Genomic DNA, 27,496 nt, shown 5'->3' with positions numbered 1-27,496 from the left:
TCTCTCTCTCTCTCTCTCTCTCTCTCTCTCTCTCTCTCTCTCTCTCTCTCTCTCTCTCTCTCTCTCTCTCTCTCTCTCTCTCTCTCTCTCTCTCTCTCTCTCTCTCTCTCTCTCTCTCTCTCTCTCTCTCTCTCTCTCTCTCTCTCTCTCTCTCTCTCTCTCTCTCTCTCTCTCTCTCTCTCTCTCTCTCTCTCTCTCTCTCTCTCTCTCTCTCTCTCTCTCTCTCTCTCTCTCTCTCTCTCTCTCTCTCTCTCTCTCTCTCTCTCTCTCTCTCTCTCTCTCTCTCTCTCTCTCTCTCTCTCTCTCTCTGTGCTGCAGTCCTGAATTTTAGAGTCTGAGGAAATGTATTACATGGCTTTTTATATATCACTTTTCCAAACTGTTTTTTGGGAAAGAGGCAGTAGTTTGCACTCGCATGTTTAAAAATATTTCTATGTTTGGTAAACCTGGTTTGATGTGCAACATTTCTTTTCGCGACATCCTGGTGTTTTGAAGTCAAGTTTGAAATAGCCCAGCTGATGCAAATTTGAATGCCTGAGCGAGTTCTTCATCATAATTTTGCATCTGCTGATGCGCTGATGATTTTTTTTTCTTTTCAGTCTAATGCAGCCCAGAAATGCATTTTTAATTCACTTTAAGGTTCTACTTTCCAAAGCTGAGGCATTCAAAATGTAAGCAGTTCAAAATAGGTAGTGCTGCCAGTCTGACATTAATGAGCTGAATAACAGCCTCCTCTTAGCAGAGTGGAACAGCTTGGACGTAGAAAAGTCTTTCAGCAAGAAGCGCGCGTAGTAGAAAAGGAGCACTCCTCTACACCCTACCAGGCTTCTCCAACCAGTAGCTCGTGAGCTACTGGTAGCTCTCCAACTACATGTAGGTATCTCTTCTGTGTGCATCCCAGCCTACCACATTAGAAGCTTTTGCTTAGTTGAAGAATTATATTCGTATCAAAATTGTAAAGTGTGTAATTGAGATGAGAATGTGTCTATTTTTATTTTACATTACTGCTAGCAACCATGATGAACTGAGGTGATCACTACTGGTCATCTTGCATTTGGTGGCCACAAGTGTAATGTTTTCTAATGTGGTCACAATTACAGTTCTAACAATATTATTTGCTCAGGCGGATTTTCATTGAACATGAGTAGCTCTTATTACAGAAAAGGTTGGAAACCCTGCTCTAAACTCAATAGAGCTCACACACAAAACAGCATGTGTGTGCGGTGGGTAGGTTTTAATAGGCAAAGCTTGTTTTCCACTGCACTTCCCAAAGGATTTATTTTTCCAAATTTTAACCATTTACGTATGAATCGTGATGTTTTGTTACAACATACAAAATGGCATTGCTAACATGACTTACATCGGGTCCTCCAACCTTTCAGTAACAAGAGCTACTTATGTTCAATGAAAATCATCCTGAGCTACTGATATTATTAGTGTTGCAATAGGAACCACCCTATGCAGGATTAGTAAGTGATCACCTCAGTACATTAAGCAGGCTTGCCAGCAGTAATGTAAAAAATACTTTATCAGTTTCAAATGCCTCAGCATTATTATTTTATACCAATGGTATCTGCAATGTCCCTAGTACTAAGGTTATATTAGTACTGTTTGCCCAACGCCACATCACTCAAATATCAACTTTAAATAGGTTTGAAAATTGAGCTATTATTCTCTGAAGAATACACATTTTTATTTCAAATACACAACCTCAATTTTGGTATACATATATTAAAGCATACGGCCACATATGCTATTGCACCTTACAACATGGCTAGGTAAAAAACATCTGCATTTTTACAATGCAATAGGTCTTGCATTTGTTAAAGTTAGAGATGTTGGTGTTGAAAATGACAATGTTTTACTTTTGCTTTTTATACCATTGGTAATAGTGCTATTCAAATACAATAATTCCATTGCAAAAAAAAAAAGTGAAAAACATTGTTATTTTCAACCACCACATCTCTTACTTTAACAAATACGAGACCTATTCATTGCAAATGCTTGTTGTGTTTACAGTGTGTTTTGCTATTTGAAACCAACATCTAGCCCATTTGCTTCCTTACACCCAAATTCCTGCCTCTACTTTGCTCCCTCACCCGGCTCCTAGGCAGGAGGATTCTTTAGTATGCTGATGGTGCTGCTGGTCTTCTTCCTCCGAAATTGTTCCAAGTGCTGCTCCAAAGGCCACTCGGATAGCAGGAAGGCATTGGGGCATCTGATGCCTCAGGTGATAACATGTTCTGCCTTTAGTGTGTTAGAGTTAAAATTGACAAGACCTGCACGATTATCCAGTCTTGTGTCTTCCTTTGACTCTTGACCCATTATTCTGAGTTTCTAAAAGAGAGAGAGTGGAGATGGGAATATGATTAGGGCAGCGAGAATGTGCACCATCCTCCTTAGCATAGCACACAAGCCTGTTCTATCTAGTACCACTTCAGTCTTCCACACTGAAATGAACTCGGAACACCTTCTCGGCAATGCTGTTTTTCCACCGCTTGGCTGATGCTGTATTCTCCCTCCACACATGCACACTTCACAGTGAAACCAAGCCATCACAAAGCATATTTGGCCAGGAAAAACATACTCCTTTTGGTTGGATTTGTAAATGTTTTTGCCTATTGTTTTGAAAGCTTTCATAGAAAATATAATAGTAAAGTGCAGAGGCCAGATATGGGTCTTATGACCTTGATTCCAATCTATGGCATGCATTTGATTCTATTTAGGGCTAAAGATGGGAGAACCAAATGTTTTTAAATTGGGAAGAGTGTTGCTCCTGAAGTTTAAAACAGTTCAGTATGATTATTACAGCAAATCTATTGTGGTATGTATATCTGAAAGAGACATGTTAGTGATAGATTCCTTACCTTAGAATATCCCCAGGCGTCAGACTGGATCCGGAATTTTTTTACTTTAGCAGTACCCCTGCGCGTCAGTAGATGGCGTCATGCGGCTCCGCCTCTGTCACTGGCATCGTAAGCGCCGCAATGATGTCATGGAGACTACTTAGGCGCCACCCATGCGCGCTGACGTCAGTTCTTTCTTCTTCCGTGCCAGCAAGCGCAGATCCGGATAGAGCACGTACCTCAGTCACTTTTTGACTGCTTATTTTGAGATTTTTGTCTCGCCGCTTGTGTCTCCTGGTGCACGTAGGGATGCATGAATTTAAGTCCTGCGGGGCCTGCCGCCGTAATATGTCGGTGGTGGATCCCCACGATGTTTGCCTCTACTGCCTGGAGACTGACCACGACCCCCGGGCCTCCCGGGACTGTCGAGCCATGGCCCCGAAGGCCTTGAGGGAGTGGCGTCGGAAGTTGCTGGAGCTCCGGCATTCTTCACACCGCCGCTCCGGGTCTCGGGCCGTTCCCGGGACCGCTCGCGGGACTGAAGTCGTCGCTCTTCGTGCTCCAAGTCTTCGCCCTCTGGTTTCGGTAAGCTACACCATAAAAAGAAGTCGAAGAAGCGTGTTCGCCCTCCGACGTCCCTGCCGCTCCTCGGATGTGGACGAGGGGGACAGGGGTTCTGCCCCCGCGGCTCCTCTGGGGCCCAGGGAGTTCCGCTGTCTACCCGCCTTACCCTTGTCCGTCGGTGACTCCCGAACAGGTGCAAGAGTTTCTTGCTGCAATGGACCACCTTTTTAGGCCTCGGGCTCCCGGCGGATCCAGCTTTGGAGCCACAGGATCCTACGCCGCTGGCATCGTACGCCGCTGGCTCCGTACGCCGCTGGCTTCGGTGCCACGAGGTCCAGCGCTGACGCCTCCGGCCCCAGCGCCGCCCTCTGCGCCGCAGTGAGTGCCATTCATTCCACCCTTGCCCCGGTTCCAGGACCATTTTGTTCCTACTTGGGACCCGAATTAGGAGGCCATTTCCGACGCCGTTTATCCCTTCTCTGGCTCCGGTTCTGCCGCCGCGACCGGCCCCACCTGCACTGGAAGCGGAGGAGGATTAGGAGGGGTCAGAGGACCCTCTTGCCCTGCAGTGTGACTCAGAGCAGGATTGGGTGGACGACAGGAGGATGCAGGCAACCTCGATGTCTCTTCTGACCCGGGGTTTGCCTCTTCCCCCGCCTACGATGGAGGAAGGGGCTTCCTACACAATGGTGCTCCGTCGGGCTGTTAAGAACCCAACCACTCATGGTTTTCGTTCCGTCCGTGGCCAGGGCAGAGGCACCCAGGCACGTTTTCAACAAGCCTGGGCAGAAACAACCTCAGCGCGCCGTGGTCGCGGCTTCAACAGGGGCGGTTCTGAGAATCAGCGTGCGAGTCAGTCCACCTCCACCCCTACTGCTTCTACCTCCAAACCTTCCTAATCCGAGCTTCGCGGAGCACCCCACACCGGTGGGTGGCAGGATCTGCCACCACCTCCCCCACTGGCGCGACATTACGTCTGACAAGTGGGTGCTGCAGATCATCCACGGGGGCTACTCCCTTCCCTTTCAGTCCTCCCACCGGCCATGCCACCTCGGTTCCACAGCATGTCGGGGGTCATTTGGTTCTTCTCCATAAGGAAGTCACGGCCCTCTTGGCGAAGGGGGCAATCGAGTACGTTCCCGGGCGGGAAGTCGGTAGTGGTTGTTCCCACTACTTTCTGGTCCCCAAGAAGGACAAGGGGGGCCTGCACCCCATCTTGGACCTCCGGAACGCCAATCGCTTTCTTCTCCGGAAGGAGAAATTCAAAATGCTGACTCTGGCCCTGGCTGCCCTCGACCCTGGAGACTCGATGGTAGTGTTGGACTTGCAGGACGCATATTTTCACATTCCCGTCCTGCCGGTCCACCGGCGTTACCTGCGGTTCACAGTAGGCCTGGAGCATTTTCAGTTCACCGTGTTCACCTTCGGCCTTGCCAGTGCCCCTCGGGTGTTAACGAAAGTGTTGGCGGTGATTGCAGCTCACCAGCGCTAGGTTAGGGGTGTCAGTCTTCCCCTACCTTGACGACTGGTTGTTGAAGGCGGGCTCGCCCCAGGCAGTCGTCACCCACCTTCAGACTACGGCCAACCTCCTGCATTTGCTGGGGTTCTCCATCAATGTGACTAAGTCGCACCTGAGTCCCTCTCAGAAGCTCCCCTTTATCGGAGCGTTTCTGGATTCGATGCAGTTTCGGGTTTATCCTCCCGAGCAGCGAGTGCGGGATATTCAGGCTATGATTCCTATCTTTCGGCCTCATTCTAGTTACATCCGTACTGAAGATAGTCACATGTTGCTGCCTTAGTTGTGGTTGTTTGATCTCAAATATCAAGGAGAGGAGAATTTGGGATAAAAGAACTTTGTTGAATGCACTGCATAAAAGAGAAAGGGTGCTTGTCTCTACTTCTTTAGTGAAAACATCTTGCTGTGGTCATAAGGAGAACAGACGTCTTTGTAAAAATTTACACCCCTGATGTCTAAGGGCACATGTTTTGGTATAACTGAAGGGCTAGTGTTCTTGAGGTGAAGCATATTAAACAGAAGCCCCAAGATGCTAAGTGCACCTTTGCTCCCTTATTTGTAATGCTATTCACATTTGTGAGATCTCATTCCAGAATTACTTCAATGCATGTGATCTCTGTTACTAGCCACCAGGGGTACGCTCACTGTGACAATAACTCTGCTCCTAAATCTAGAATCGCCTTGGATGCTGTAGTCCTCTGGCATAATTGAGTCTTCCTGGTGCCCAAAAACTGCCCGTCTCCCCATTCCATCAGGCCTGTCTGTTACAGAGAAATGGTTGGTCTGACTTTTGTTGGCCAATAATGTAATCAAGAAAACCCTAGCAGCAGATTCAAAATAATGTGGCTTCCAACTACTATCCAAAGAGTAAGCTTGCCTCAAGTTAATGACTATTCTAGACCTTGATTAAAAAGGATTGTTTCCAGACAAACTCCCTGCTGCTTATTCCTTCCTCTCTATCTCCGCCCCCCTACTGCTTCCCTTTTTTGGATCCTTTTACTCCATACTTACCCCCCAAACCCCATTTCCTCGTTCTCCTCATCCCATGGGGATAAAAAAAACTCTAAACGTGTCTGCCTTTTTGAAATAATGTGTGAAATTGTTCATCATAGACATTAATTGTAAACATTTATGCTATTTTTTTTAAATTTCTTTTTAATAAACAGTTCGACCAATTTACAATAATAGGATTAAATGAGGCTGGCACCTCCAATAAAGAGGTAAATCACTCCAGCAAAATAGGTAACCCATGTTACATACAACAGATCAGGGGATTTCAGGAGCCTCCATTTCACCAGGACTACTTGGTGGGGGACAGATGTCGCCTCTATACCAGTTCCACGCTCCCCAGATCCTACTCCATTTCCCGGGGCATTCCCTTGCTACAAAGACCGACTTTTCTTTGAACATGCACCAGTCTAGGTCTTCTTTCCACTTCCCCACCCGGGGAGGCTTAATGGCTCCCGACCATTGTGCAATGTTCCGCTTCGCTATCATAAAAGCAAGTGTCGCCCACTGCGTAGTGTATGCGTTGAGATCTGTGGGTTCCCAAACATTCAATAAACACCTGCGAGCCTCCGGTCGCAGATTTACCCCAATACAGACCTCAATTCTTCATGAATATCTGCCCAATACTGTTGTATCTGTCGACAGTTCCAAATTATGTGCATGAATGTCACGACTTCCCCGCAACCCCGTCTACACTGGGCACTCTCCGCCTGTCCCATGCCCACCAGGCCTGGACCTGTGACATAGACTCTTTGCAGAATTTTGAGCTGTACTAGCCACAGCCTGGCCGGAATGGCCACCACCCTTGGGGAGGAGAGCGCCACCCACCAATCCTCATCATCTAACTCCAGCCCTTCGCCAGTCCACTTCCCCCTCAACCCCTGTAACGGGTCTTCCATATTATTCACTAGCTTTTAATAAATTAGAGAGATGTTTTTTTCTGGTAGATGCCCGTCAAGCACCCTGTCTTCGATGGGGGAGGCTTCCGGGAGCGACGTGCCCTCTGGCTCCTGGGTTGACGTGCGTGTCGGATTTGTAGGTAGCGAAAAAGTTCGGTGTCAGCTAATGTGTATTGTGCTTGCAGTTCCGCGAATGAATATATCTTGCCCTCTCCCCAGATGTCCTTGATCCTGGAAATCCCAATGATGTCCCATTTATCGAACCCCTTAGTTTTCCAGAGGCTGCCTAATTTCTCAGAATTCCACACCGGTGTAGCAAGCGTCAATTTGTGCTCCCACTGCAGGTGTCTGGTCACTGCGTGCCACACATGCACCGCATGTGCCATGGGGCCAGTCGGAGGGAATCTGCGTGGCATTGCATACAGCGCTCTAATGTAATCCGCCCCTGGGAGCATCCATCTATCCATTGCGTATCCGGGAACATTCGGTCGCCCATAGACCCCGTGATTGATCGCTGCCAACTGAGATGTCCAATAATACTTCCTTACGTCTGGCAAACTAATCTCCCCCCCCATCATACCAATTAAGCGTAAGTTTGGCGAACGCGATACGCGGCCTCCCGTCCCACAGTAGCTGTCTCATGAGACCCTCAATGTCCTTGAAGTAGGAAGCAGGCACAGGGTCCATCGTGTTTTGACGTGCACAGAGAAAGCATGGGAGCGCCATCATCTTGATCAGGACTGCCCTTCCCAACATCGATGGAGGGAGAGCTCTCTAGTGCGCAACATCACTCCTGATCCTTTGCAAAGGTGGAACCAGATTCCTCGCATAACGAAGCACAGGATCAAAGGTTATGTATATTCCAAGATAACGGAACCTGTCCGTAGCCACTCGAAACGGGAAACCCCGGGGAATCGCTGGCGAGTCCCTGCTCACAACAAATACGACTGACTTAAACCAGTTCAAAGTGAAACTCGAGTATCTCCCATAAATCGCCAGTATATCCAAGAAGCAGATCAACGATCCCCTGGGGTTCGTTGGGTACAATAGAACATCGTCCGCATACAATGACACCTTATCCTCCCAGCCCGGAGCCCACCTCATACCCCGGATAGACTGGTCCTGCCATATCCAAGCGGCCAACGGCTCCACTGCCAAGGCGAACAGAAGTGGGGACAGTGGGCACCCTTGCCGGGTTCCCCTACGAAGGGAGAAATCGGGGGATTTGCGGTTGTTAAACACCACCCGGGCTATCGAATCAGAGAACAAAAGACTAATCCACCCACAGTATTCTTCCCCGAAGCCCAGCTTGGATAAGACTGCGAATAAGTATGGCCACTCAACCATGTCGAAGGCCATCGTAGCATCTAAAGACACTATTACTCCTGGTTCCAATATTGTGGAAGCTCTCCACAGCACCCCATGAAGTCGCCGCAGGTTAAGGGCTGTATTTCGGTGAGGCATAAATCCCGACTGGTCGGGGTGAATCAGTGAGGCAATCACTTTGACCAGTCTTGTTGCCAGCAGCTTGGCAAAGACCTTAGGCTCCACGTTTCACAATGATATCGGCCGATATCAAGCGCAGCCTGTCTTGGGCTTACCCTCTTTGTGAATCACAACTATAATCGCCACCTGTTGGTCATATGGCAGCCGCCCCTTCTCCCTGCTTTCCAACAACATAGACCGGAAATGGGTGGCCAACTTTTTGGAATTTAGTTTGTATAGCTCGATAGGAATCCCTTTTGGCCCCGTGGCTTTGCCGGAGTTGACACCCCGGATCGCCTGCGCCACCTCATCAATGGTGATGGGGGAATCCAAATATACTCTATTTTCATCCGAGAGGGTGGGGAGTTGTATATCCCTTAGCATCACCGCATTTTCCATCTCCGTATATTTGGCCGCTGCGGTGTAGACTGAGCGATAATGGCCCGCGAAAGTGTCGGCTATGGTCTGTGGGTCCGTGACCGGACCCGAATCCGGCCCTTCTATTTCAGGTACCACTCGGGACACCCACTCCAGCCAAGCTACCAACTGTCCCGCCTTATCCCCAAGTTAATAAAGTCTGCCCTGAACCTCCCTACTCTGGGCCATTGCCTGATCTCTCGCAACACTAAGAAACTCGTCCTGCTTTAACCGAACCAAATGGAGCCCCTCCGGGGTATTGCCCCCTAGCCAATTCCTCCTCCGCCTTCAATACTTCTTCCTCCGCTTTCTTGAGCTCAGCCACTCTCTCCTTCTTCTTCCCTGCTATAGCGGACAACGCCTCTCCCCGGATCACCGACTTATAGGCTTCTCACACCGTCTGCGCCGACTCCACCGAGCCTACATTTTCTTGAAAATAGTGATCGGTGACCCTAGCCAACTTGCCGCGCGTCTGGGGGTCCTTAAGATACCATGGGTTGATAGGAGTCACCCCAACTACTTTTAGTAATTCGATTCTATTTGAATCCACACAGGGGAGTGATCAGAAATCCCTCGCCCCAAATGGCGGATGTGAAATGAAATGAAATGAAGTAAATCTTATAACGCGCTACTAAGCCCAAAGGAATCAAGGCGCCTACCATAAATGAAATCAAAATGACCAGATAACCAGCACTACGGGTACGCCTTTGAGAATAGCCACGTTTTAAGAGCTTTCCGAAACTTCAGGACCGACAGTTGGGATTTAATTTCTAGGGAAGGCTGTTCCAAAGCTTGGCGGCTACCGTTGAAAACGCCCTCCCACCCCATTTACTTCTTCGAACACGAGGCACCACCAACAAGATCTTAGTTGATGAACGGAGGTATGTGCCCGGTGCATAAGGAAGCAACAATTTCCTCACACCACCAGCCCCCTTGCCAGCAAGTGCCCCATAAGTCAAGCAAAGAGTCTTGAAGGCGATCCTGGATTCAATAGGAAGCCAGTGCAGGCTTTTCCTAGCAGCCGTGGCGGAGGAACGTCTGGGAGTGTAGTGTAGTTCCTATTATCCCAATAGGCTCTGCGCATTGGAATAATACCTCCAATAGTATAGACCTAGACCAGACGTTAACTAGGTCTTCTACTGTCGATATTAGACTTAAAGTTTTAGGTTTGCCAGCTAGCTCAGAGTTCACTAGAAACTTTCTCGAATAGACAAGGAGGAATTGAACCTCCCTGGATAGACAAGAAGGGATTTAGTTTCTGACAACCATAGAACATGACAACTTTGCTCTCCCCTAATCAAGAGTGTATCTCTAGAGTCGTGTGAAAACAAAAGACAACTTATTTTACTCAGTCAGTACGTGCATTCTTAGTTTCACCAGATTGTAGAGAAAAGGAAGAGACGGGCGTGTTCAATAAAAGATGTTATTTATTGATCAGTCTCTTTTCTCGTACAAGAGAAATGAATCGATATTATTGCAATACTTATGGTTAAGTAAAGTGCATACAATAAAAGCAGAAGTATAAAATAATACTGTAAAAACATTTATATGGTTTCTAAGCCATATAGTGGTTTAAAATGGATAAAATAGATACATACATATAAACATTTGACTAATCGTACTCAACTGGTGCTTCTAACCACGCCTACCCCAGTGTACCTGACCTAAGCCTAATACGTGGGCGGGGATAGAAAGTAGCAGTCTAAGTTAAGTTTGTTTTTGCCAAGTGACTGATTCAAGAATTCTCTGCAAGGGGTTATTCAGTTCCGTACCTGAGGTCTAGGATGGTTGAGGGATAGTATCTCTCGTCTGAGGTCTCGATATTCCAAGCTGCCTGCGAGGGCTGCTCGGAAGCGCCGGAGCTGGATTTCTCGGCAGGAGAAAGCAGCGTCTCGTTCTCAGCGCGTCAGGAAGGCAGGGCAGCGCCGGGGGCTTCGCTCTCTGCTGGGCTTCGGCAAGTCTCGCTGCTCCGATCTCGTCACCACCGCGTGTGTTTGCTTAAGGCAATATCGGTAATATTTATACCTGTAAGGTGCCGAGATTGACGTAAGGATGGACATAGATACGTCAATAAGGATGTCATACGAGCTGGTCGTTAGCGCATTCTTTTACTGAAGTTCTCGGTGAAATCAAAACAATGGCCGCAGGGTTTTTCCCAGGTTGTCATAGGTTTGATTTGTTTTGAGAACTCCGTATGCCTTATCAGGGGCTGGAGGAATATTGCTTGCCTAATTAGATGGCAAGCGTTATGACCTAATCAGATAACGCGCTCCTGTGCCGTGGTCTGGCGTAATCAGATAACTGTTTCTGCATCATGGGATGGCTGCTAGTTAACTCGTTAACCAGAATAGGGTCAGGAATAGGGGGATCGATACAGAACCTATAGGAATACATCACAGGAGCATCCAGTACAAATTTGGCCGCCGCATTCTGGGCAGTCTGAAGGCGCTGCACCAGACCTTTATTAACGCCGGCGTACAGAGCGTTGCAATAATCAAGCCGCGACGCGACTAGTGCAACAACAACCTGCTTGCGAGCCTGAGGGGACAAATAATGTTTGATTTTCCGAAGAATTTTAATAATGCCCCAGCAGGTAGCGACTGTCCTATTGACCTGCAGTGCCATTGAGAGAGCTGGATCGATCATCACTCCCAGATTCCTCGCAGAATCTGTTGGTGTGGGGCAAACTCCCAACGAGGGGGGCCACCATTTGGCCGTCCAGATGTTAGTGTTTCCGCCGAAGACCAGAATCTCTGTCTTCTCCCCATTCAATTTTAGTGAATTGTAAATCATCCACTTAGAAACCGCATCCATGCAGTTTCTAAAATTATGAATGGGAGCGTTCACCGAGTGAGAGAGGGACACCAGGATCTGAGTATCATCAGCGTAGGAGACTACCTCCATCACAAACGATCTCACCAGCCTGGCAAGTGGAGCCACATAGATGTTGAACAAGTTCGGACTTAATGCCGACCCTTGTGGAACCCCACATTGCACAGGTGTGGGTGGAGATAGATATTCTCCCATCTTGACCCTCTGCTCCCTCTGATCCAGGAAAGAGGCCAGTAAACTCAAGGCCGCACCCTCTACCCCTATCTCCCTCAGGCGAGATGTAAGAACCGAGGGAGACAGGGTATCGAAGGCGGTTGTCAGGTCTAATAAGATCAGCAGGGAGGTATGGCCCTGATCGACCTCAGTGCGGATGTTATTAAGCACTATCGTAAGGGCTGACTCCGTGCTATGGCCTCTCTTGAAACCGTGTTGGGACTGATCTAGAAGTCCAAAAACGCCGCCAAATGCTGGTTAAGATGGGTCTCCAGCATCTTTGCTGGTGCTGGGAGTAAAGAGATGGGGCGAAAGTTTTTAAGTACCTCAGGCTCTAATGTAGGCTTCTTAAGGAGGGGCTTAACCACCGCACTCTTCCACTGGGAGGGGAAAATGCCATCCTTCATTGCCCTGTTCATAATGTCCAAAAGCGGAGGCAGCAGGGTATCTCTACAGTCCTTGAGAACTTTGAGAGGACAGGGGTCTAAGGGAGACCCTGACCTCATCTTGCTTAAAAGCAAGTCAAGTTCCTGCAGGGAGAGCGATGGAAACACAGACAGACTCACTGTAGTAGTCGGGGCATCAACTTCAGAAGGAGAGTGGGCTGGACTGGGAGAGGGGGGCATTAGGGCCTTTTGTAATTCAAGGGCCGAATAAATATCCGCTATTTTCGTGTGAAAAAATCCTGCGATTTTATCACAGAGGTCTTGTGAGCACACTATGGGATCAGGCATCTGTAGCGTGCATAGTGAATCAACTATCTTAAAGAGTTCTCTCGGGGAGGTCAGAGTGGTCGTTAGATGGGCGAAGTATTCTTGCTTCACCTTGATAACCTCCGCCTTATACTCCCTAAGGAAAGATTTGTGCTTTTGCCTCTCTTGGGGGTTCCAGCTCACCCGCCATAGCCTTTCCTGCTTCCTACACCCCTGCCTTAAGAGCCTTAAAGGCTCGGAAAACAACGGGGCTGATGGTCTTTTTCGGGCAGAATATCGAAAAGTTACAGGGGCTAGCACATCTACAGCTGCCGTAATAGCATTCGTTAGCTCGAAGGCAGCTATATTAACATCTTTGGCTGAATCAATAGCGGATTTCTGAATTACAGGGGCAAGGGAAGAGTTAGTAACCCTCCTAAAGTTTCTTCTAGGTTCCATTTTACTAGGACCAGTCAGCTTGAAGTTCCTAGGAAGAACCTGAAGTTCCAGCGGAACGGCCAGATGGTCGGACCAGACCAGAGGAATAGGTGGGTCCGTTTTTAACCTAGGGATGTCGCGAATCACGTGGGACTGCGCTCCCGAGACTAGGATATAGTGTATTCTAGACATGCTGTGGTGGGCTCCCGATACATGCGTGTACTGCGTTTTCCCGGGCTTATGTTGCCACCACCCGTCCACCAGCCCCAAAGTGTCAACGAATTCAGGAAGCCATCTCAGAGCCGGCCGAAGTGCCTGTGGAGGGTGCCGATCCTCCTCCCAGACATAAGTGAGTTAAAGTCACCTCCCCACACCAGAATGCCCACTGGAAGCGCGAGAAATATCGCACTAAGATCTTTGAAAGTATCCCCTGTGAAGTGCCATGCATCTATTTCCTACTAAATGCGTCTCCTGTAAAAGGATCCCATCGGGGGTATGTCTCCTCATAAATTGACTGACCATGCCCCGCTTCAGTTTATCTCCCAGACCTTTCACGTTCCAGCTAAGCACCTTCTGATTAAGTGACATCCCGCCCCCGCAAAAGAGTGTCCAGCCCTGCAACGTTATTCCACCTGGTTGAAAAGAACAAACATCCAAATAATATAGAACATAACTCAAAAAACCAGTGAACCCTTACCCCCCTCCCCCCACCCTTCACCCCTGCACAAGGCGTTCGCCCATCCCCAACTAGCAGAGTGCCTGTCGGCCTACACACAACAACTATGCCTACTATGCTACTAAAGGTAGTAAAGTGGAGAGAGTTCGGCCTTCCCGCCTCTGCCCCCCAACCCCTTCCAAAACAACTGTTGCCCCTCCGAGCCCCCAAGTCCCATAACAAATCTAGGCTCTCGGAAAGCCAGGTGGCAGCCCGGGGGCGTCACTGTCTCCGATTCCTGACAAGATTAAGACGATCCAGAAGAACAAATGCCGGCCTTATTCCTGCTCCGCAATTGCCTGTTCATCTGACCGGTCCCGGGTCCTTGAGCCATCAGGAGGAAGACTGTCAATCCAATCAGCCACAGTATCTGGGTTGTCGAAAAACCAGGCCCTCCCATTGGCCTCCACACTCAATCGTGACGGGAACATCATGGCATACTTCAACCCCCTGCCCCTCAGTTTCTTCTTGACTGCTAGAAAGTTCCGTCGCTGCTTCTGTACCGCCTTCGTGAAATCTGGGAAAAAGGAGAGAGCAGCATTCTCATAGTGTACGGCCGGCCTGGGCTGGAGATGCTTAAGGACAAGGTCCTCCACAAACAAATCAGGGGTCGGGCCTTCCGACTTCACAGGCACCCCCAGGATACAGACGTTGTTTCGCCTGGCCCTTTCTTCGTATTCGTCCAGCTTGCGTTCCGCCAGTTCATGTAAGGATTTGAGCTCGTGCATGTCGTGCTGCAGCTGTGCCACGTCATCCACCAGACTGGCCGTCTTGATATCCAGCGACTTGACCTTCTCATTAACCTTGGTGAGGTCCGCTCTCATGAGATTGACTTCAATGGACACTGTATCTAGCTTAGTGTCCATCGTCACCATTTGCTGTCCCAAGGAGGATTTGACACGTCTATGGCTGCCATAACATCATGCAGTGTGATTTCCACCCCCGGGTCCGAGGGGCCCCCGGCGGACATAGCGGAGGACCCTGAGCCAGACGGCGAACCCTTCGGCAACGTGTAGTGGTCCAGCTTATTCGATTGTACTGGTTTCAGGCCTCTCGAACCCCTGGAGGAATGCCTCTCTCCATCCTGCTTGGACGCCATCACACGCGCACCTCCCCACCCGCTCTGACGTCCAAACCAAAGAATCAATGCAGGAAACCCCTCACCCCGGGCTCTTCGGCGCATCCGTCCCTTCGCCAGGGCCATCAAGCGTGTATCCTGCCAGGGGGGGCCCCCCAGTCGACCACTGCTCCAACCCAGGCCGGCCGTAACTGGCTCCGACTCACTCTTTGCTGGCGGCTTCCCCCACCAGGACCCTCTTCACTTCTCTGTGCCAGACGTCACCACCACTCCCCAGGTCGCACTTCGAATGGGGAACACACTCTCCTCGGTCTGCCCTTGGCGTCCGAGTCCGCTCACCCCAGTGGTTCTTGAAACCAGTGCTTCAAGCTCAACAGGGGCAATATACACCGGGCCACAACACTCAGGCCGCCCCCTCCGCTACTCCAGGCTCCCCTCTGCAGGCGGACGATACAAAATCCCACAAGGGGGAGGAGCCAACACAACCCGACCCCCAACTCACCCCCAATCGCGGCAAAGATGTCTCGCTGCCGCCCCTGCTGATTGCCGGAGGTCCGCGAGCCCCGAGACTCCCCTAGCACCTTCACTCGCTGTGCGGAGAGGGGTGGGTCCTTCTCATCCGTAAACACCCCCTGGTCATGTCGATGCTCTTCTGCAGCAGCCGCTGCTTTCAATTCTCCCGTGTTGAGGGATCTGACCGGCAGCTTCCGTTGCGGGTCCCCGTTGTTGTCGCACTCGGGAGCGGCCGCTGTACGGACTCTAGTCCCCGGCTCCTTCTAGGCCAACATCAGCTGCGGGCGTATCTCCGGTTCCCCATCTCGTTGGAACTCTAGAATTGGCCCTAGCCGCTCCGCCTGACCTCCGGTGGCAAATGCAGGGCTCGGAGGGCAGGATTATGTGCAGGATGTTGGGGCCGGCGGACGGGCTCGGCAGAGCCGAGAGCTCACACGGCCATCTTCTTCAGGCGCGTAGCTCCTCCCCCCATTTATGCTATGTTAATGCACACTTTAAGATCTTCAATTAGCAAAAATATAAATGATACTGCAAGCCTTAGATTATCTGATCTGAATACACTTCTGTTTTTAGATGTTGGTACAAATCTCTATTAATCTTGGTGGTTGTGCAAGGGGCCTGTTACATAATGACTATTTTAATTTAATTATTGTTTCTTTATTATTCAGATCTTCTAAGGAGGCTATCCAAATCACAAAACACTGTATTCTGTGGAAGAATCCAGCTATTCTTGGCCCGATTATTTCCTTTGTCAGAAAAATCAGGTGAGATTTCTTTTGTTGCCCATGTATATTTCTTCTTTGTTGGCTGGATGCCGCTACTGCATGTTTGGCTGTAAATCCTGTAATCGTGTGAGATTGGTTGAACTCCCTATTGGTATGTGGAGCAAGTAGTGTCATGTGTACAGCAGACTGATGTTGTAAGTGCTGAAAGTATATCTGAAGCAAAATGAGAGAATAACTTAAAACATAATGGAGGCTTACAATTGAAAATCTTACCATTGGCTCATATGCCTTTTGTAGATTTAGTGGTGGTCTTAAATCTGAATTGTATCTACTTGTTTTGGTATTATTTGTTATAAAGTGCAACAAATGCAGAAAAGCTTCTGCACGCTGAAGAACAAGAACCAAAAAAGACAAGAGGATGACCTTAGACAAAGTTGCACTAACATACTGAAAAAGTTTTAGACCAGAGGAGAGGTGAACATTCTTAAGTGAGCTGCAACAGAATTCTATATCAAAGTGTGTGAGCCAGCAATCTTCCACTAATACATCTTCACCTATGCTTGTGAACATTAAATATCAATATGTTATTTTATTTTTGTAGAAAAGGGAGCATGTGGGAGTGTAGGGGCAGAAATGAGCCAAGAGCCAAGCGTTCATGCTCAGAAATAGCAGGATGGCCTGGTTTAAAGAATCTACTGCTGCAAATACTTTGTATGAAGTGTAGGTCCTATTCAGATTCCAGTTTTTCATTCTACAGTTTGACACCTTCATATTGCATGCTATCTCAAAAGCATCCTGCTGTCTGATTCCTAAAGCACTGTGTGAAAAATTGACCTTTGCTTACAACTTTTGATTTTCCCACTCTTATTTCTTTCAAAGGATCATCACCTGCCTTCCATCTTCTGCATGCCTCCTCTATCAGAGTATTACATGCTCTTAAGTCTCCTTTCCATCTGATTTTATCTCTATTATTGTATTTCTGTAAACTGCCCACTCCCAATTTCGTAGATCGCAACCTTTTTGTTATTTTTAAACCACCTCCCTGCTACCTAGCGATACCTAATCTAGGCTATCTATTCATTCCACTGACCATTTGCTTTAACTCCCATAGCTTCCACTAACGAACACACCTTCCTCCAGCTAATTTTTTCAAATATTTTTTGTTTTTTAAAGGTAAGTTGCTGCATCATGTATTTGTTACCAAAAAAGGGTAAACCCAATTAGTGTCACTGGGACCTGGGTATAGAACAATATAATAAGGAAAGGACCCCTTTCGTTATTGTATCGCATCATGTAAGTAGGCAGAGACATGCAACATCTCTTTTTGATTCGGTATTCAGAACTTTCACCATGCAAGACTACATATTTTATATCTGAGGGCATCAGTATAGTGAATTAGAACAAATAGTAAGAAACCTTTTAAAAATAAGAGAGAAATAATTTTTCAGAGGTGTGTCCTCATTCAGTCCGAAGTGATCAAGGACCAATCTTGTGTCTTCCTTTCGGAGGACCCTTTCTAATGTGTATATGTATTATGATCATTGTAAAAATGCCATAGTACTATTAGTCTCTGCCATTCATAGGCCCACAAATGGGGTTCAACAGCAGCGACAAGTGAAAAATTCAATGTATCATAACAGTACTTACTTACTCCTGTAGAGTGGGAGTCTACTAGCTCGGGGTGGCATGCTGACCTCTTTGTTGGTATTCATTAGGGATAAGACCACTTTATTCCATTGCTGGGCTATTAGCTGTTTCCTCAACCCTTTATTTTCTTCTCTGTGTAGTGCAGCACTGAATGCTTCTGACCAATAAAACTGCCCTCTACTTTGCTAGTAGAGGTGGAGGGGACCTGGGAGCTTGTTTTGATAAAACAATAGCTCTCTTAGCTAATAGTGAAACTAAAGATGTTAAACATGGATTTATTCGTTTTAGGATGTGTAAGTAGCCTTAATATACACCCTTTGAAATAAAATAGGTCAGTGTCTGTGGTATATTAAGCACTTGTTGACACACCACCAGAAGTGCTCAGTTTCAGGGCGTTCCGATATCATGTGTCTGAAATTCTCTTGTGAATCATGACAATGTAGGTACTAAGTAGACCGTGTACCTGATCCTGTGTGAGGTCAGGAAGGCCCTCTATAGCATATCATATGTATTCAAACCCTGTGTTGTGGGATATCTTATCTGAATTGTATGTGGCCTTCTGCCATTCTTTATTGTTAAATGACTTTACAATATCAGATTCCTGTTTGTCCTTAAATAAACAAAGTTTACACATGTGTGTTCCTCTAAAGCTTTGTAAAGCTAGCTAATTGATGTTTTCCCATTCCCATTGTATAGAGCATTTGTGTCAGGTCATATGTTTCCTGCTTATCTTGATACATTTTCCAATGAACTTTATTAGCTTTAATTTCTTCAATGCATTAAGCACATCCACTATATAGCATGCTTTACACCTCCGGCATCTGGAACTTGGCCAATTCGTCCTCTTTGAATAAATCTCCCACCACCATGATTCACATTTCATCCCAAGGTATTGGGTCTTTTGCAGAGAACCAACCTGTATGTGTGGGGATACCCCATAAGAGGCATCTTTGACACATAGGATCTCTCTTCGCGCCTAAGGTATATATTTTTCTAAAGGCAACCTGTGCCATCGAGTTAGATCTTTGAGCGCCAGAGCATTTGAGAACTCAATTTTGTTTAAAACCCCTGTTTCGGGTCAGATGGTGTTCTGGCTGCCTGTGAGCTGCTAATTGTAATTGAGATGCTAAGTAATAGAGATCAAAAACTGGAGCACCCAGTACTCCTCTTTCTATCTGCAGCTTTAGTTCGAATCATACCACCATGCAACAATCGTAGATCCAGGTCCCTCAGTTTGAATTTTTCGTATGATCAAAGAGAGGTTAACAAAATAATAAAGTAAGTGTGGGACATGACCATTTTTGCTAACACTATTCGGCTGTTGTCAAAGGTAATGATGTCCAAAATGGTACTTGCAACCAAAAGGATCATATTGCTTGGCCTAAATTATCATCAATCAAAATGTATACCTCTGTTATTATTTTTACCCATAGAAAGCGGAACCTGTCCTTCTCCAAGTTTATTTCTCCTCTGTCCAGATCTACTCTGTGGTGTGGCAGTCAACTGGAACAAAAACAGGACTTTAACCATTTTACACCCTTCCTCCCTTCACCTGCGGATATTTAGAGAACTTAGTAATGTTACCCTATTTATAAAGCGCATGCCTGCCCCAGCAAAGGGGTGTCCCAGCGCTAGTGTCTGTGGTATTAGATGTAGGTTTGCTTGGACATCTCTAATTATGTAGCCACTATTCCTTTTAAGGCTGCATGGTTGAATCTGGGCCTGTGCTGCGATCTCTAGTTCAAGACAGGTGACTAAAGAAGAATCCAGGCCTTTATTTTCAGAAAAGATTGCAACAGTGTGATAGACTCTGGAGTCTCTTCTTGCTCAAGTTGTTTGCACTTACTTCTCAACTAACTCATTAGTGGTTTTCAGTGTACACGACTAATCAAGGTCTACAGTGCATTTTTCGTAGGAATAAATTGCTCGAAGTGCTAAAATGGAGGATTTTGAGTGGCTGAGAGAATCTTGTGCTTTGCTGTTCTTTAGTTCCAAGCCTTCATGTCTGATAGTTTTATCAAATTTTGAGAATCTGTGCTCTCATAGCTTAGGAGTTTTCTTTTCCCCTGGAGGCCACTTTGGTGATGGCTATCTTTGCTGTCTTTTAATCGGGAACTTCCACTTCAGTTTCTTCATCTCTGGGGGCTGTTGTCCTTAAGCAAGTTGCATTGCTTCCACTGACTGCTGCCCTCACTAAACAATCAGCTTTGCGACAATATAATATTCAGGTACTTTCTTTGTTGGGCACCATGCTTCGTAAACGTGTGGTATAGTAATGGCAGTATGAGGTGGTCATTAAGGCCTTTTTCTCCTACCCTCACCCAGTCCCTCTTGCCTCATGCTACACCTTCCTACCCAGCAAGCCAGCTCTGTCTAAGGTTAGCTATCCATAATACAGGCCCAACAATTAACGAAGTATGAGCATTTTGGGGAAGTTCTTTTATATTCAGAAGACCTCTCCTTCGTTACTTGATCCTTCTTTTAGAACTCTCCTACCTCCAACTGCTTTGAGGTGCTGTCAGGGTTACACAACCAACATATCATTAAGTAATATTAAGGTCAAACTCTGCAACATTTCTCAACAGAGAGCAAGAAATATCACCCTCCTAGAAAGAAGCATATATCTCTGCTATAATATCATAGTTTATGGCAAATAGGACTGCTTGCTGTTGAGCAAAATGCGCAGTTTCATGCACATCGTTCCATCTGAGCAGTTAACTTGCCAGCAGGATGTGGCCTAATTCCGTGTGTGAGTTGTGAGGAAGAATGTTTTGAACTTGTATTCTTTTTCAAAAGTATACCCTTCTCTTCCCAATAAGAATTTGTCTTTTCCGCTTTCACAGGTCTGAATTTGCAAAGTCAGTTTAATCTGGAAAATGTGACTGTGTATAACACCAATGAACAAGAGAGCACACTAGGACAGAAGGTGAGTCACAGCAGAAGTTCATCTTTTTGATGGAAGGTGGGTCTTATCTGCACAAAGGCTTGCAGGAATATTGAGCTCTGGTGTTTTTATTAGGTATATTTCTTTACCCAGTAACTTTTGGCATTATTGTTTTGCGATGAAAGGGACACTTTAAAATCAGTATTACAAACATAATGGGTGTAACTGTCTGTATATATCTAAATGTGCTAGTGGCATACAACACTACAAAAGACTATAAAATGTTGATGATTTGTATACGACACCTGGGAAACTGAAAACTATGTAGGTGGAAAGGGATGTGAAGTGATTGAGATGCTGCAGCTCAACTCATAATGAACTACATATCATGGCTCTTCATGAGATGGAGTTTATTTATTTGTCAGTTTGAGTTAATTAAATTCATTGACAATGCATGCAATACATTAAAAAACGTAACAAAGATAAAAAGCATTACAAAACAAGATCAAAAATGTTTGCATTCAATGTGTGGCGTTAATTCCTCAGTTTTAGATAAAGACTAGCTGCTTGGCCAAACAAGTAGGCAAACAAACAGGGTGACTAATGCAGGTGTTAATATAAAAAGTGCAGATCAATCTTGGTGCTGGGCTATTTTGATCTTTATCTGAGACCGCAAACACAGCCATATGGTTAGTATCTGTTTTGCAGATCCTTGATTCTTCCCAAAAATGCCTAATCCCTAGGGTTAAGCAAAATGGTTTGTTCCACTTTAGGCTGAGCTGTTTGTAGCAAGGACAAAAAAAGTACATGCTAAACATTTTTATAACTGGTGGCCTATACAGTGCACATACCAAAATCTGACCAGCTACTCGTAAAGGATGCCAGCGGAAGCGTGCCTAGCCTTAATTGTACAACAATTTTCTGGAGAGTGGAGTTAGAAGATAGTCTTAAAATTCCTTCAATTTATACTCAACTTGTATATTTAAAAGAGCTTAAGCTCACCAGCAAAGATTAATTCAATCTTTTGTACTGGGTGCAGTGCCAAAAACTCTTTTTCACTACAGACGCATTAGAGTGGTTAGAGGCTACATTTGCCCAAAATTCTCCCAAGCTGACCAATGTCTCTTTGCTATGCCTTAACCACAGGATCTTAAATGCTTGTGGTCTGCTAATTACATCGCACAGCCCTGCTCCAAAACGGTTTAGTTCTTTAGTAGACTAATGTCTGGCCCAATATTAAGTTGGTTTCAATCTGGCCTACTCGCTTATTGGTTGCAGGGTTAGGTCTAAATGCAAGGGTAAAAGAGGGGTGCTTTGTGGCAGCCTTAACATAAATTTTATAAAAGTATTCTCTGCAGATACAAGGTCTTGCAACTCCACTGTGGTCCCATAATTCTGCTCCATAGAATACTATGTTATGGGCCTGTGCTCTATAATTCTCCAGTGTGGGGGAAATTGGATATCTCATAAACACCCTGAAGAATTTAACTATGGCACACACCCTGTGTTTTAGCTATGCTCTTTACAATTTGCTCACACCATTTTTCAGAGTCTGACAATCTAATGCCTAAGTAATCAAAGTCTTCAATTATTTCCAGGACATTGGCACCCAGAGTTATTTTGCACCTATGTAACCTCTTGGATTCAAATACCATTCATTTGATTTTCTGAGCATTTATCACTAAGCCTTTTTTGCTACAAAATAAGCCAAATTTCTCAATCAACATCCGAAGACCTTTCTGCATTCTGGAAATCAATAGAAAACACACTTGATGCTGAAATACAACCCCGACGAACCTCTTTTGATTATTTTTTGTTTGATTTCTACTTATTTCACTGTGAGTTCGCCATTAACTGAGCTTGAGTTATTTTTGGAAATAGTCACTGGGGGATGATCATAAGTGTTAATACATTCCGGCTTCTCCGTGACTGCATTTATCTTTGTGAGCTGGTATGGGTAACTACAGGGCATGAACAAGCAAGGCAGACCAGTGTTGACGTGAGCTTCTGATATTCTTATATCACTCACAAGTATTCTCTTGTAGGCATCTTTTCCTCCATTTAGATACAATATCCAAATTGTATGAGCTGGAAGATAATGGACCACTAGATTTAGGCATGTACTACAATAGTCTGGAATATTTTACCATCAGTTCTTTGAGCACAGTCAACAGATGATGACTGATTTGTTGTCGTTTTCTGCCCTGTTGATTGTCAACAGGACACCCTTTTTTAAGGTGCTTGATTACTTTGGGCCCTGGACATCACAGGACAGCTAGCGTGACTAGATAGTGTGAAATGCACCCTGGAGAAGTTGCTATGGAAGACTTATGCTGTTAGTGACAGAGTTATGTTAACCATAATACTGATTTGCCTAGTGTGATCTGATGTCATAAGTGATCCCACATGATCCTCTCAAGCCTTAAAACTGAAATTAATACAAACTATATTGAAAAGTGCATAGTAATGCATATGTATGACGGGCAAGACGATAACTTCCATGAGAAGCAAATCTATGGTTTTTGGATCATCCAGGGCTCTTAACTGCCGCTCACATCCCAGTTTTCAACACTGGTGAAAGACATGGCTGTCAAATTCACTGCAAATCTTCACAGAAGTGTTGTAAATGCAGTAGTTTGTAATAATTAAAAATGTTATGACTTTCTAGCATCAAGAGTATAGAGAGGATGGACTGGAAATAGAGGAAGGTGAAATGGGAGATGATGATGCCCCTCCTACTAGTAGGTGAGTTGAATGTAGACTGCAGACCTTTATCTATTTGATTTGAGGATTTCATTTTATTTGTACCATATCACCTATGTTTATTGTGTTTAACCAGCCATTTGGTTAGTAGAACTAGAGTTTCCATTTCCAAAAACGCCCTAAAATTTGGAATGAATGGGCTCATCAATAAGGAATCGTACTGGACCCCTGCTCCCATGTATGAAATCTAGATGTTAAAATTTGCATCTTTGGGAATTACAAATGTGCATAATAAGGTATGGGAGGGGAGACTCCTGTGTGTATTGGGATTGTGTTGCTATTGTCCTAATGTAACATTGATTGATAGTGATATGTTTACTTTTTAGATCTCGCCTAGGCAGCGCATGCGCTGCCTCTGCGAGACATGCTGTATCCACTCTGTGGGCTTACAACCCTCCAACTGCTTTTGATTTGTTTCTTCGCTTGTCTTTTCCAAAAGCTTGCTTTTTATGTTGGTAATCTGTGGTTTTTTGCTCCCCCTCCCTTGTATCATGCTCCCTCCCACGGAGCAGAGGCCTATTACTTGTATCCTTTCACTTTTGTCTATTTCCGTTCATGTATGCACATTGTGTTTTTCGTTACTTGAAGCCCTTGTTTTGGAAAGGTTCCCTTTTGTTTCTGTGTAGTGTTGATGCTCCTAATGCCATTTCTGTAAACAGCCATGTAAATCTGGACATCCCTTCTGTAATATCGCATATGGACTTCCATAATATTTCAGTATACATTTTAGAAAAACGTTTTTAATGTGAACACATTGTTTGATGCATTTGTTCATCCACTGGGAGCTGTGTATGTTGAACCTCCTCCTGCTGAGACTCTAACCCAGTACTCCAGCTTCAGATTCAGCCGCTTCGGTCATTACCCTACATCCTTTACGTTTGTCCCTGCACTCCATATGAGTGTATGTGTTTAAAGTCAGTCTCCTCTTCTTTTATTTTAGACTTTAATATAGCGTGAACTCGACCTGAAGGTATTAGAACGCTTTACATGAGGAGTTAATTGCATTACACAAGGACACCTTCTTGTTTTTGTATGGAGAAATAAAGTGATTTGCCCAGAATCACAGGATGTTGTCTGGATCCGGAAACTTTTCAGCAGTACTACTGCACACCAGTAGGTGGCACTGTGCAGCTCCTCAGCCCCTATTCTGTTCTCTGGGAATTAAATGCCAAGCCTATATAGGTGCCACCCCGTGCACTGCCTTTAATTATTTTCTTTCCGTGCCTCCTGATGAAAATCCTGAGCTTCCTCTAATTTCTCAGAACCTGTTTACCTCTATTTCCTCAGAGTCAATACAGTGTGCAAAGGATTTTTTCCTCTAAAATGACATTGCCTGGCTTAACAGCAGGGTCTTGGTCTCAGCCATGCACTGACTTTAATTCCTTTCTTTCCGTGCCTCCTGATGCGGATCTTGAGCTTCCTCTCATCTCTAGGAGCCTCTTTACCTCGATATTTCTTCAGAGTTCATACAGTGTGCGAGGGATGTCTCCCTCTAAAACAACATGGCATGGCTCCCCAGCAGGGGCGCGCTCTCTGCCCTAGTGCTCACCTCCCCAAGGTTAACAGTTTGCCCAAGATTAACAGGCCGGCCAATCGGCTAACAGCCCCCCAATAGCAGTTTAGCATGAAAAACTACTTTAGCATGCCCTTAGTGGAGCACTTCCAACACAATGGGAAGCAGGATCTGACTATTCTTACCATGTTGTCTGGTCAGATCATCAGACAGGTAGATCTTGCAAATTGTTCAGAAGGACTTCCCCCTTCCTTTCCTCGTGCCACACATTCTACTATCTCCCCAATGTTTTGACAGTGTACCATCTTTCTGTTTTGCGGCAGGAAGTGCAGGCCAAATGAGTCCATTGAGATGATCCTTGCGCCAGAAGTAGGTCATGATTGTTAATCTTGCTACTTCTAGGTGCCAAAAAAGGACGGAGGCCTCATGCCTATTCTAGTGCTGCGCTCTCTCAATGCCTTCCTCCAGCCTACACTTGCCCTATGGACCCACTGCTGTTACTAGCGGTTTGTGGTGGGAGCATATAATTTTCAGTTTGCTATGCTCTCTTTTGGCCTCATCAGTGCCTCTCAGTTTTTACGAAAGATAAGGGGGTGGTGTAGCACATCTTCAGAGGTTAGGGGTGCATGTCTTTCCCCTATCTCGACGACTGACTGTTGAAGGTGGGCTCACCCCAGGCTGTTATCAACCACCTCCAGACTGTGACAAACCTTCTGTCTTCTTGGCGCTCACGATCAACATGCCGAAGTCACACCGACTCCTTCTCGGAGGCTCCCCTTCATCTTAGCCATCCTGGTCACTGTTCGGGGTTTTGCTTTTCTCCGGGTAAAGAGGCTCCAGGACATTCAGGCTATGATCTCGATATTTCAACCTCAGTTCTGGATTTCAGTGTGGTTGACTCTGAGGCCCCTGGAACTGACAGCCTCCTGCATACTACTGGTCAAGCACACCAGGTGGCATATGCATGCTCTGCGGAGGTATATGAAGTCCCAGTGGGCCCAACATCAAGTGGGTGTCTCCGACCATGTTTAGATTTCAGAGAAGACTGTAAAGGATCTGCAGTGGTGGTTGCTGGGTTGCAATTAGGCTAGCAGCAGAACCATCTATCTTCTCTAGCCATTCCCCACCCAGAGCAGACAATGGTGACCAATGCATTGCTGACCGTGGTGACCAATGCATTGCTTCTGGGCTAGGTGAGAAAATATGTTTCCTAGGCAATTGTTAGATAATAATAGTGCTCCATGGAGAACTCAACAAAGAACAAGAACCAATGTCTAGAAAATACAGTATATTTTATTTTAAGTTATATACCTGTTACAGAGTTATAAACAATGTCACATCAAGTCGAATCCACTTAAATCAAACAATACATAAAAATCTTCATAAAAAGGCTTAAGTTAAAAATACACAATACAGTAGTAATTATCGACGCACGTTTCGGCGCAACAAACGCCTTCTTCAGGAAATTACCATACCTGGAATAAAATAAACATATTATAGACAAAATAAAGTTATTTTTGTAAAAGACATGGAACATTTCCTAACCTTATTACAGTTCATATATTCTAAAAAGAGAGATTAATAAAAACATAGTCCTGTTTTTTTTTTAATTTAAATCTTTTTATTGAATTCAAATAACAAGAAACATAAAAAGAAAACAAAAGCAAGGCAATACAATACAAATGCGTCACTTCGTTGCCGGGGGGGAGGGTACATACGCAAATCAAATATCAGAATTATACGATGATATTGGGGGGGGGGAGGAGACCAGAAGCAAACAAAATATCTAAGTTCTTGCGGAGGAAACATCAGGTTGGGAGGAAGACAAGTCAGTATTCAATTCCGAACGGGGGGGGAGTACATATATCACCACGGTACGTGTTCCATTGAGTCCAAATTTTCCCCCATGTGCGGGGCGTGCCACGGGAGACATAAACAGTCTTTTCTCTGAACATACACCAGTCCATGTTTTGTTGCCACAACCGAACTATCGGTGGGCTCTGCGCGCCCCATAACTGGGCAATGTCTCTCTTGGCAATCATGTTACCCAAGGTCACCCATCGAAGCTGCACCTGGTCATAATCATTCGGCTCCCAGACATTCAACAGACACCTCCACGCTTCAGGCATTGATTGCACACCCGTGACCTCACTCATAACTGCATGCACGCAAGGACATTCCCAAATAATATGTAGAAAAGTGCCTACCATACCACAGCCACGCCTGCACAATCCATCCGCCGAGAATCCCATGCGCACCAAACGAGGACCTGTCACATATACCCTATGAAGAATTTTGAGCTGGACAAACCGGAGGCGCGCCGGGATAGCCACCTCCTTCGGGGAAGAGATCGCAGCCTGCCAGTCTTCGTCATCGAGCTCTAGACCATCACTAGTCCATAACTCTCGAAGGCTATCCAGTAGGTCAATCCTGGTATTAATTAATTTTTTATATATGAGCGAGATCGTGCTATCAGGGACGTGCCCATCCAGTATCCGATCTTCAAGCGGGGACGCCTCCGGAATATCCGAACCCAAGGGAAAAACGGACAGGACCGCATGTCGGACTTGCGCATACCGAAAGGATTCTCTATCATTCAGGTCGTACTCCACTTTCAGCTCCTCAAACGTCTTGACTCTACCCTTGATCCACACATCATCGACCCTGCTGATACCGATCACGTCCCATCTATCAAAACCTTTCGACTTCCAGAGGGAGCCTAGTCTTTCCGACGCATAAAGCGGAGTG

The 27,496-nt window shown here is 46.0% G+C and overlaps 1 protein-coding gene across 2 annotated transcripts in view; it reads left to right on the top strand.

Annotated features, from left to right (window-relative positions):
* Positions 1 to 27,496, top strand: part of THOC1 (THO complex subunit 1) — a 334,223-nt gene that overhangs the window by 106,412 nt on the left and 200,315 nt on the right. For both annotated transcript variants that reach the window (XM_078687449.1, XM_078687448.1), the window contains exons 7-9: positions 15,885 to 15,980; positions 20,432 to 20,514; positions 23,141 to 23,217. In XM_078687449.1, the coding sequence (XP_078543575.1) occupies positions 15,885 to 15,980; positions 20,432 to 20,514; positions 23,141 to 23,217 (256 nt within the window). The remainder of the gene's footprint in view (positions 1 to 15,884; positions 15,981 to 20,431; positions 20,515 to 23,140; positions 23,218 to 27,496) is intronic.

This window comes from Lissotriton helveticus, chromosome 4_1 (assembly GCF_964261635.1).
Source record: "Lissotriton helveticus chromosome 4_1, aLisHel1.1, whole genome shotgun sequence".
In the NCBI taxonomy this organism is placed as follows: domain Eukaryota; kingdom Metazoa; phylum Chordata; class Amphibia; order Caudata; family Salamandridae; genus Lissotriton; species Lissotriton helveticus.
Note: the sequence above shows the minus strand (reverse complement) of the source record. Positions and strands in the feature narration are given on the sequence as shown.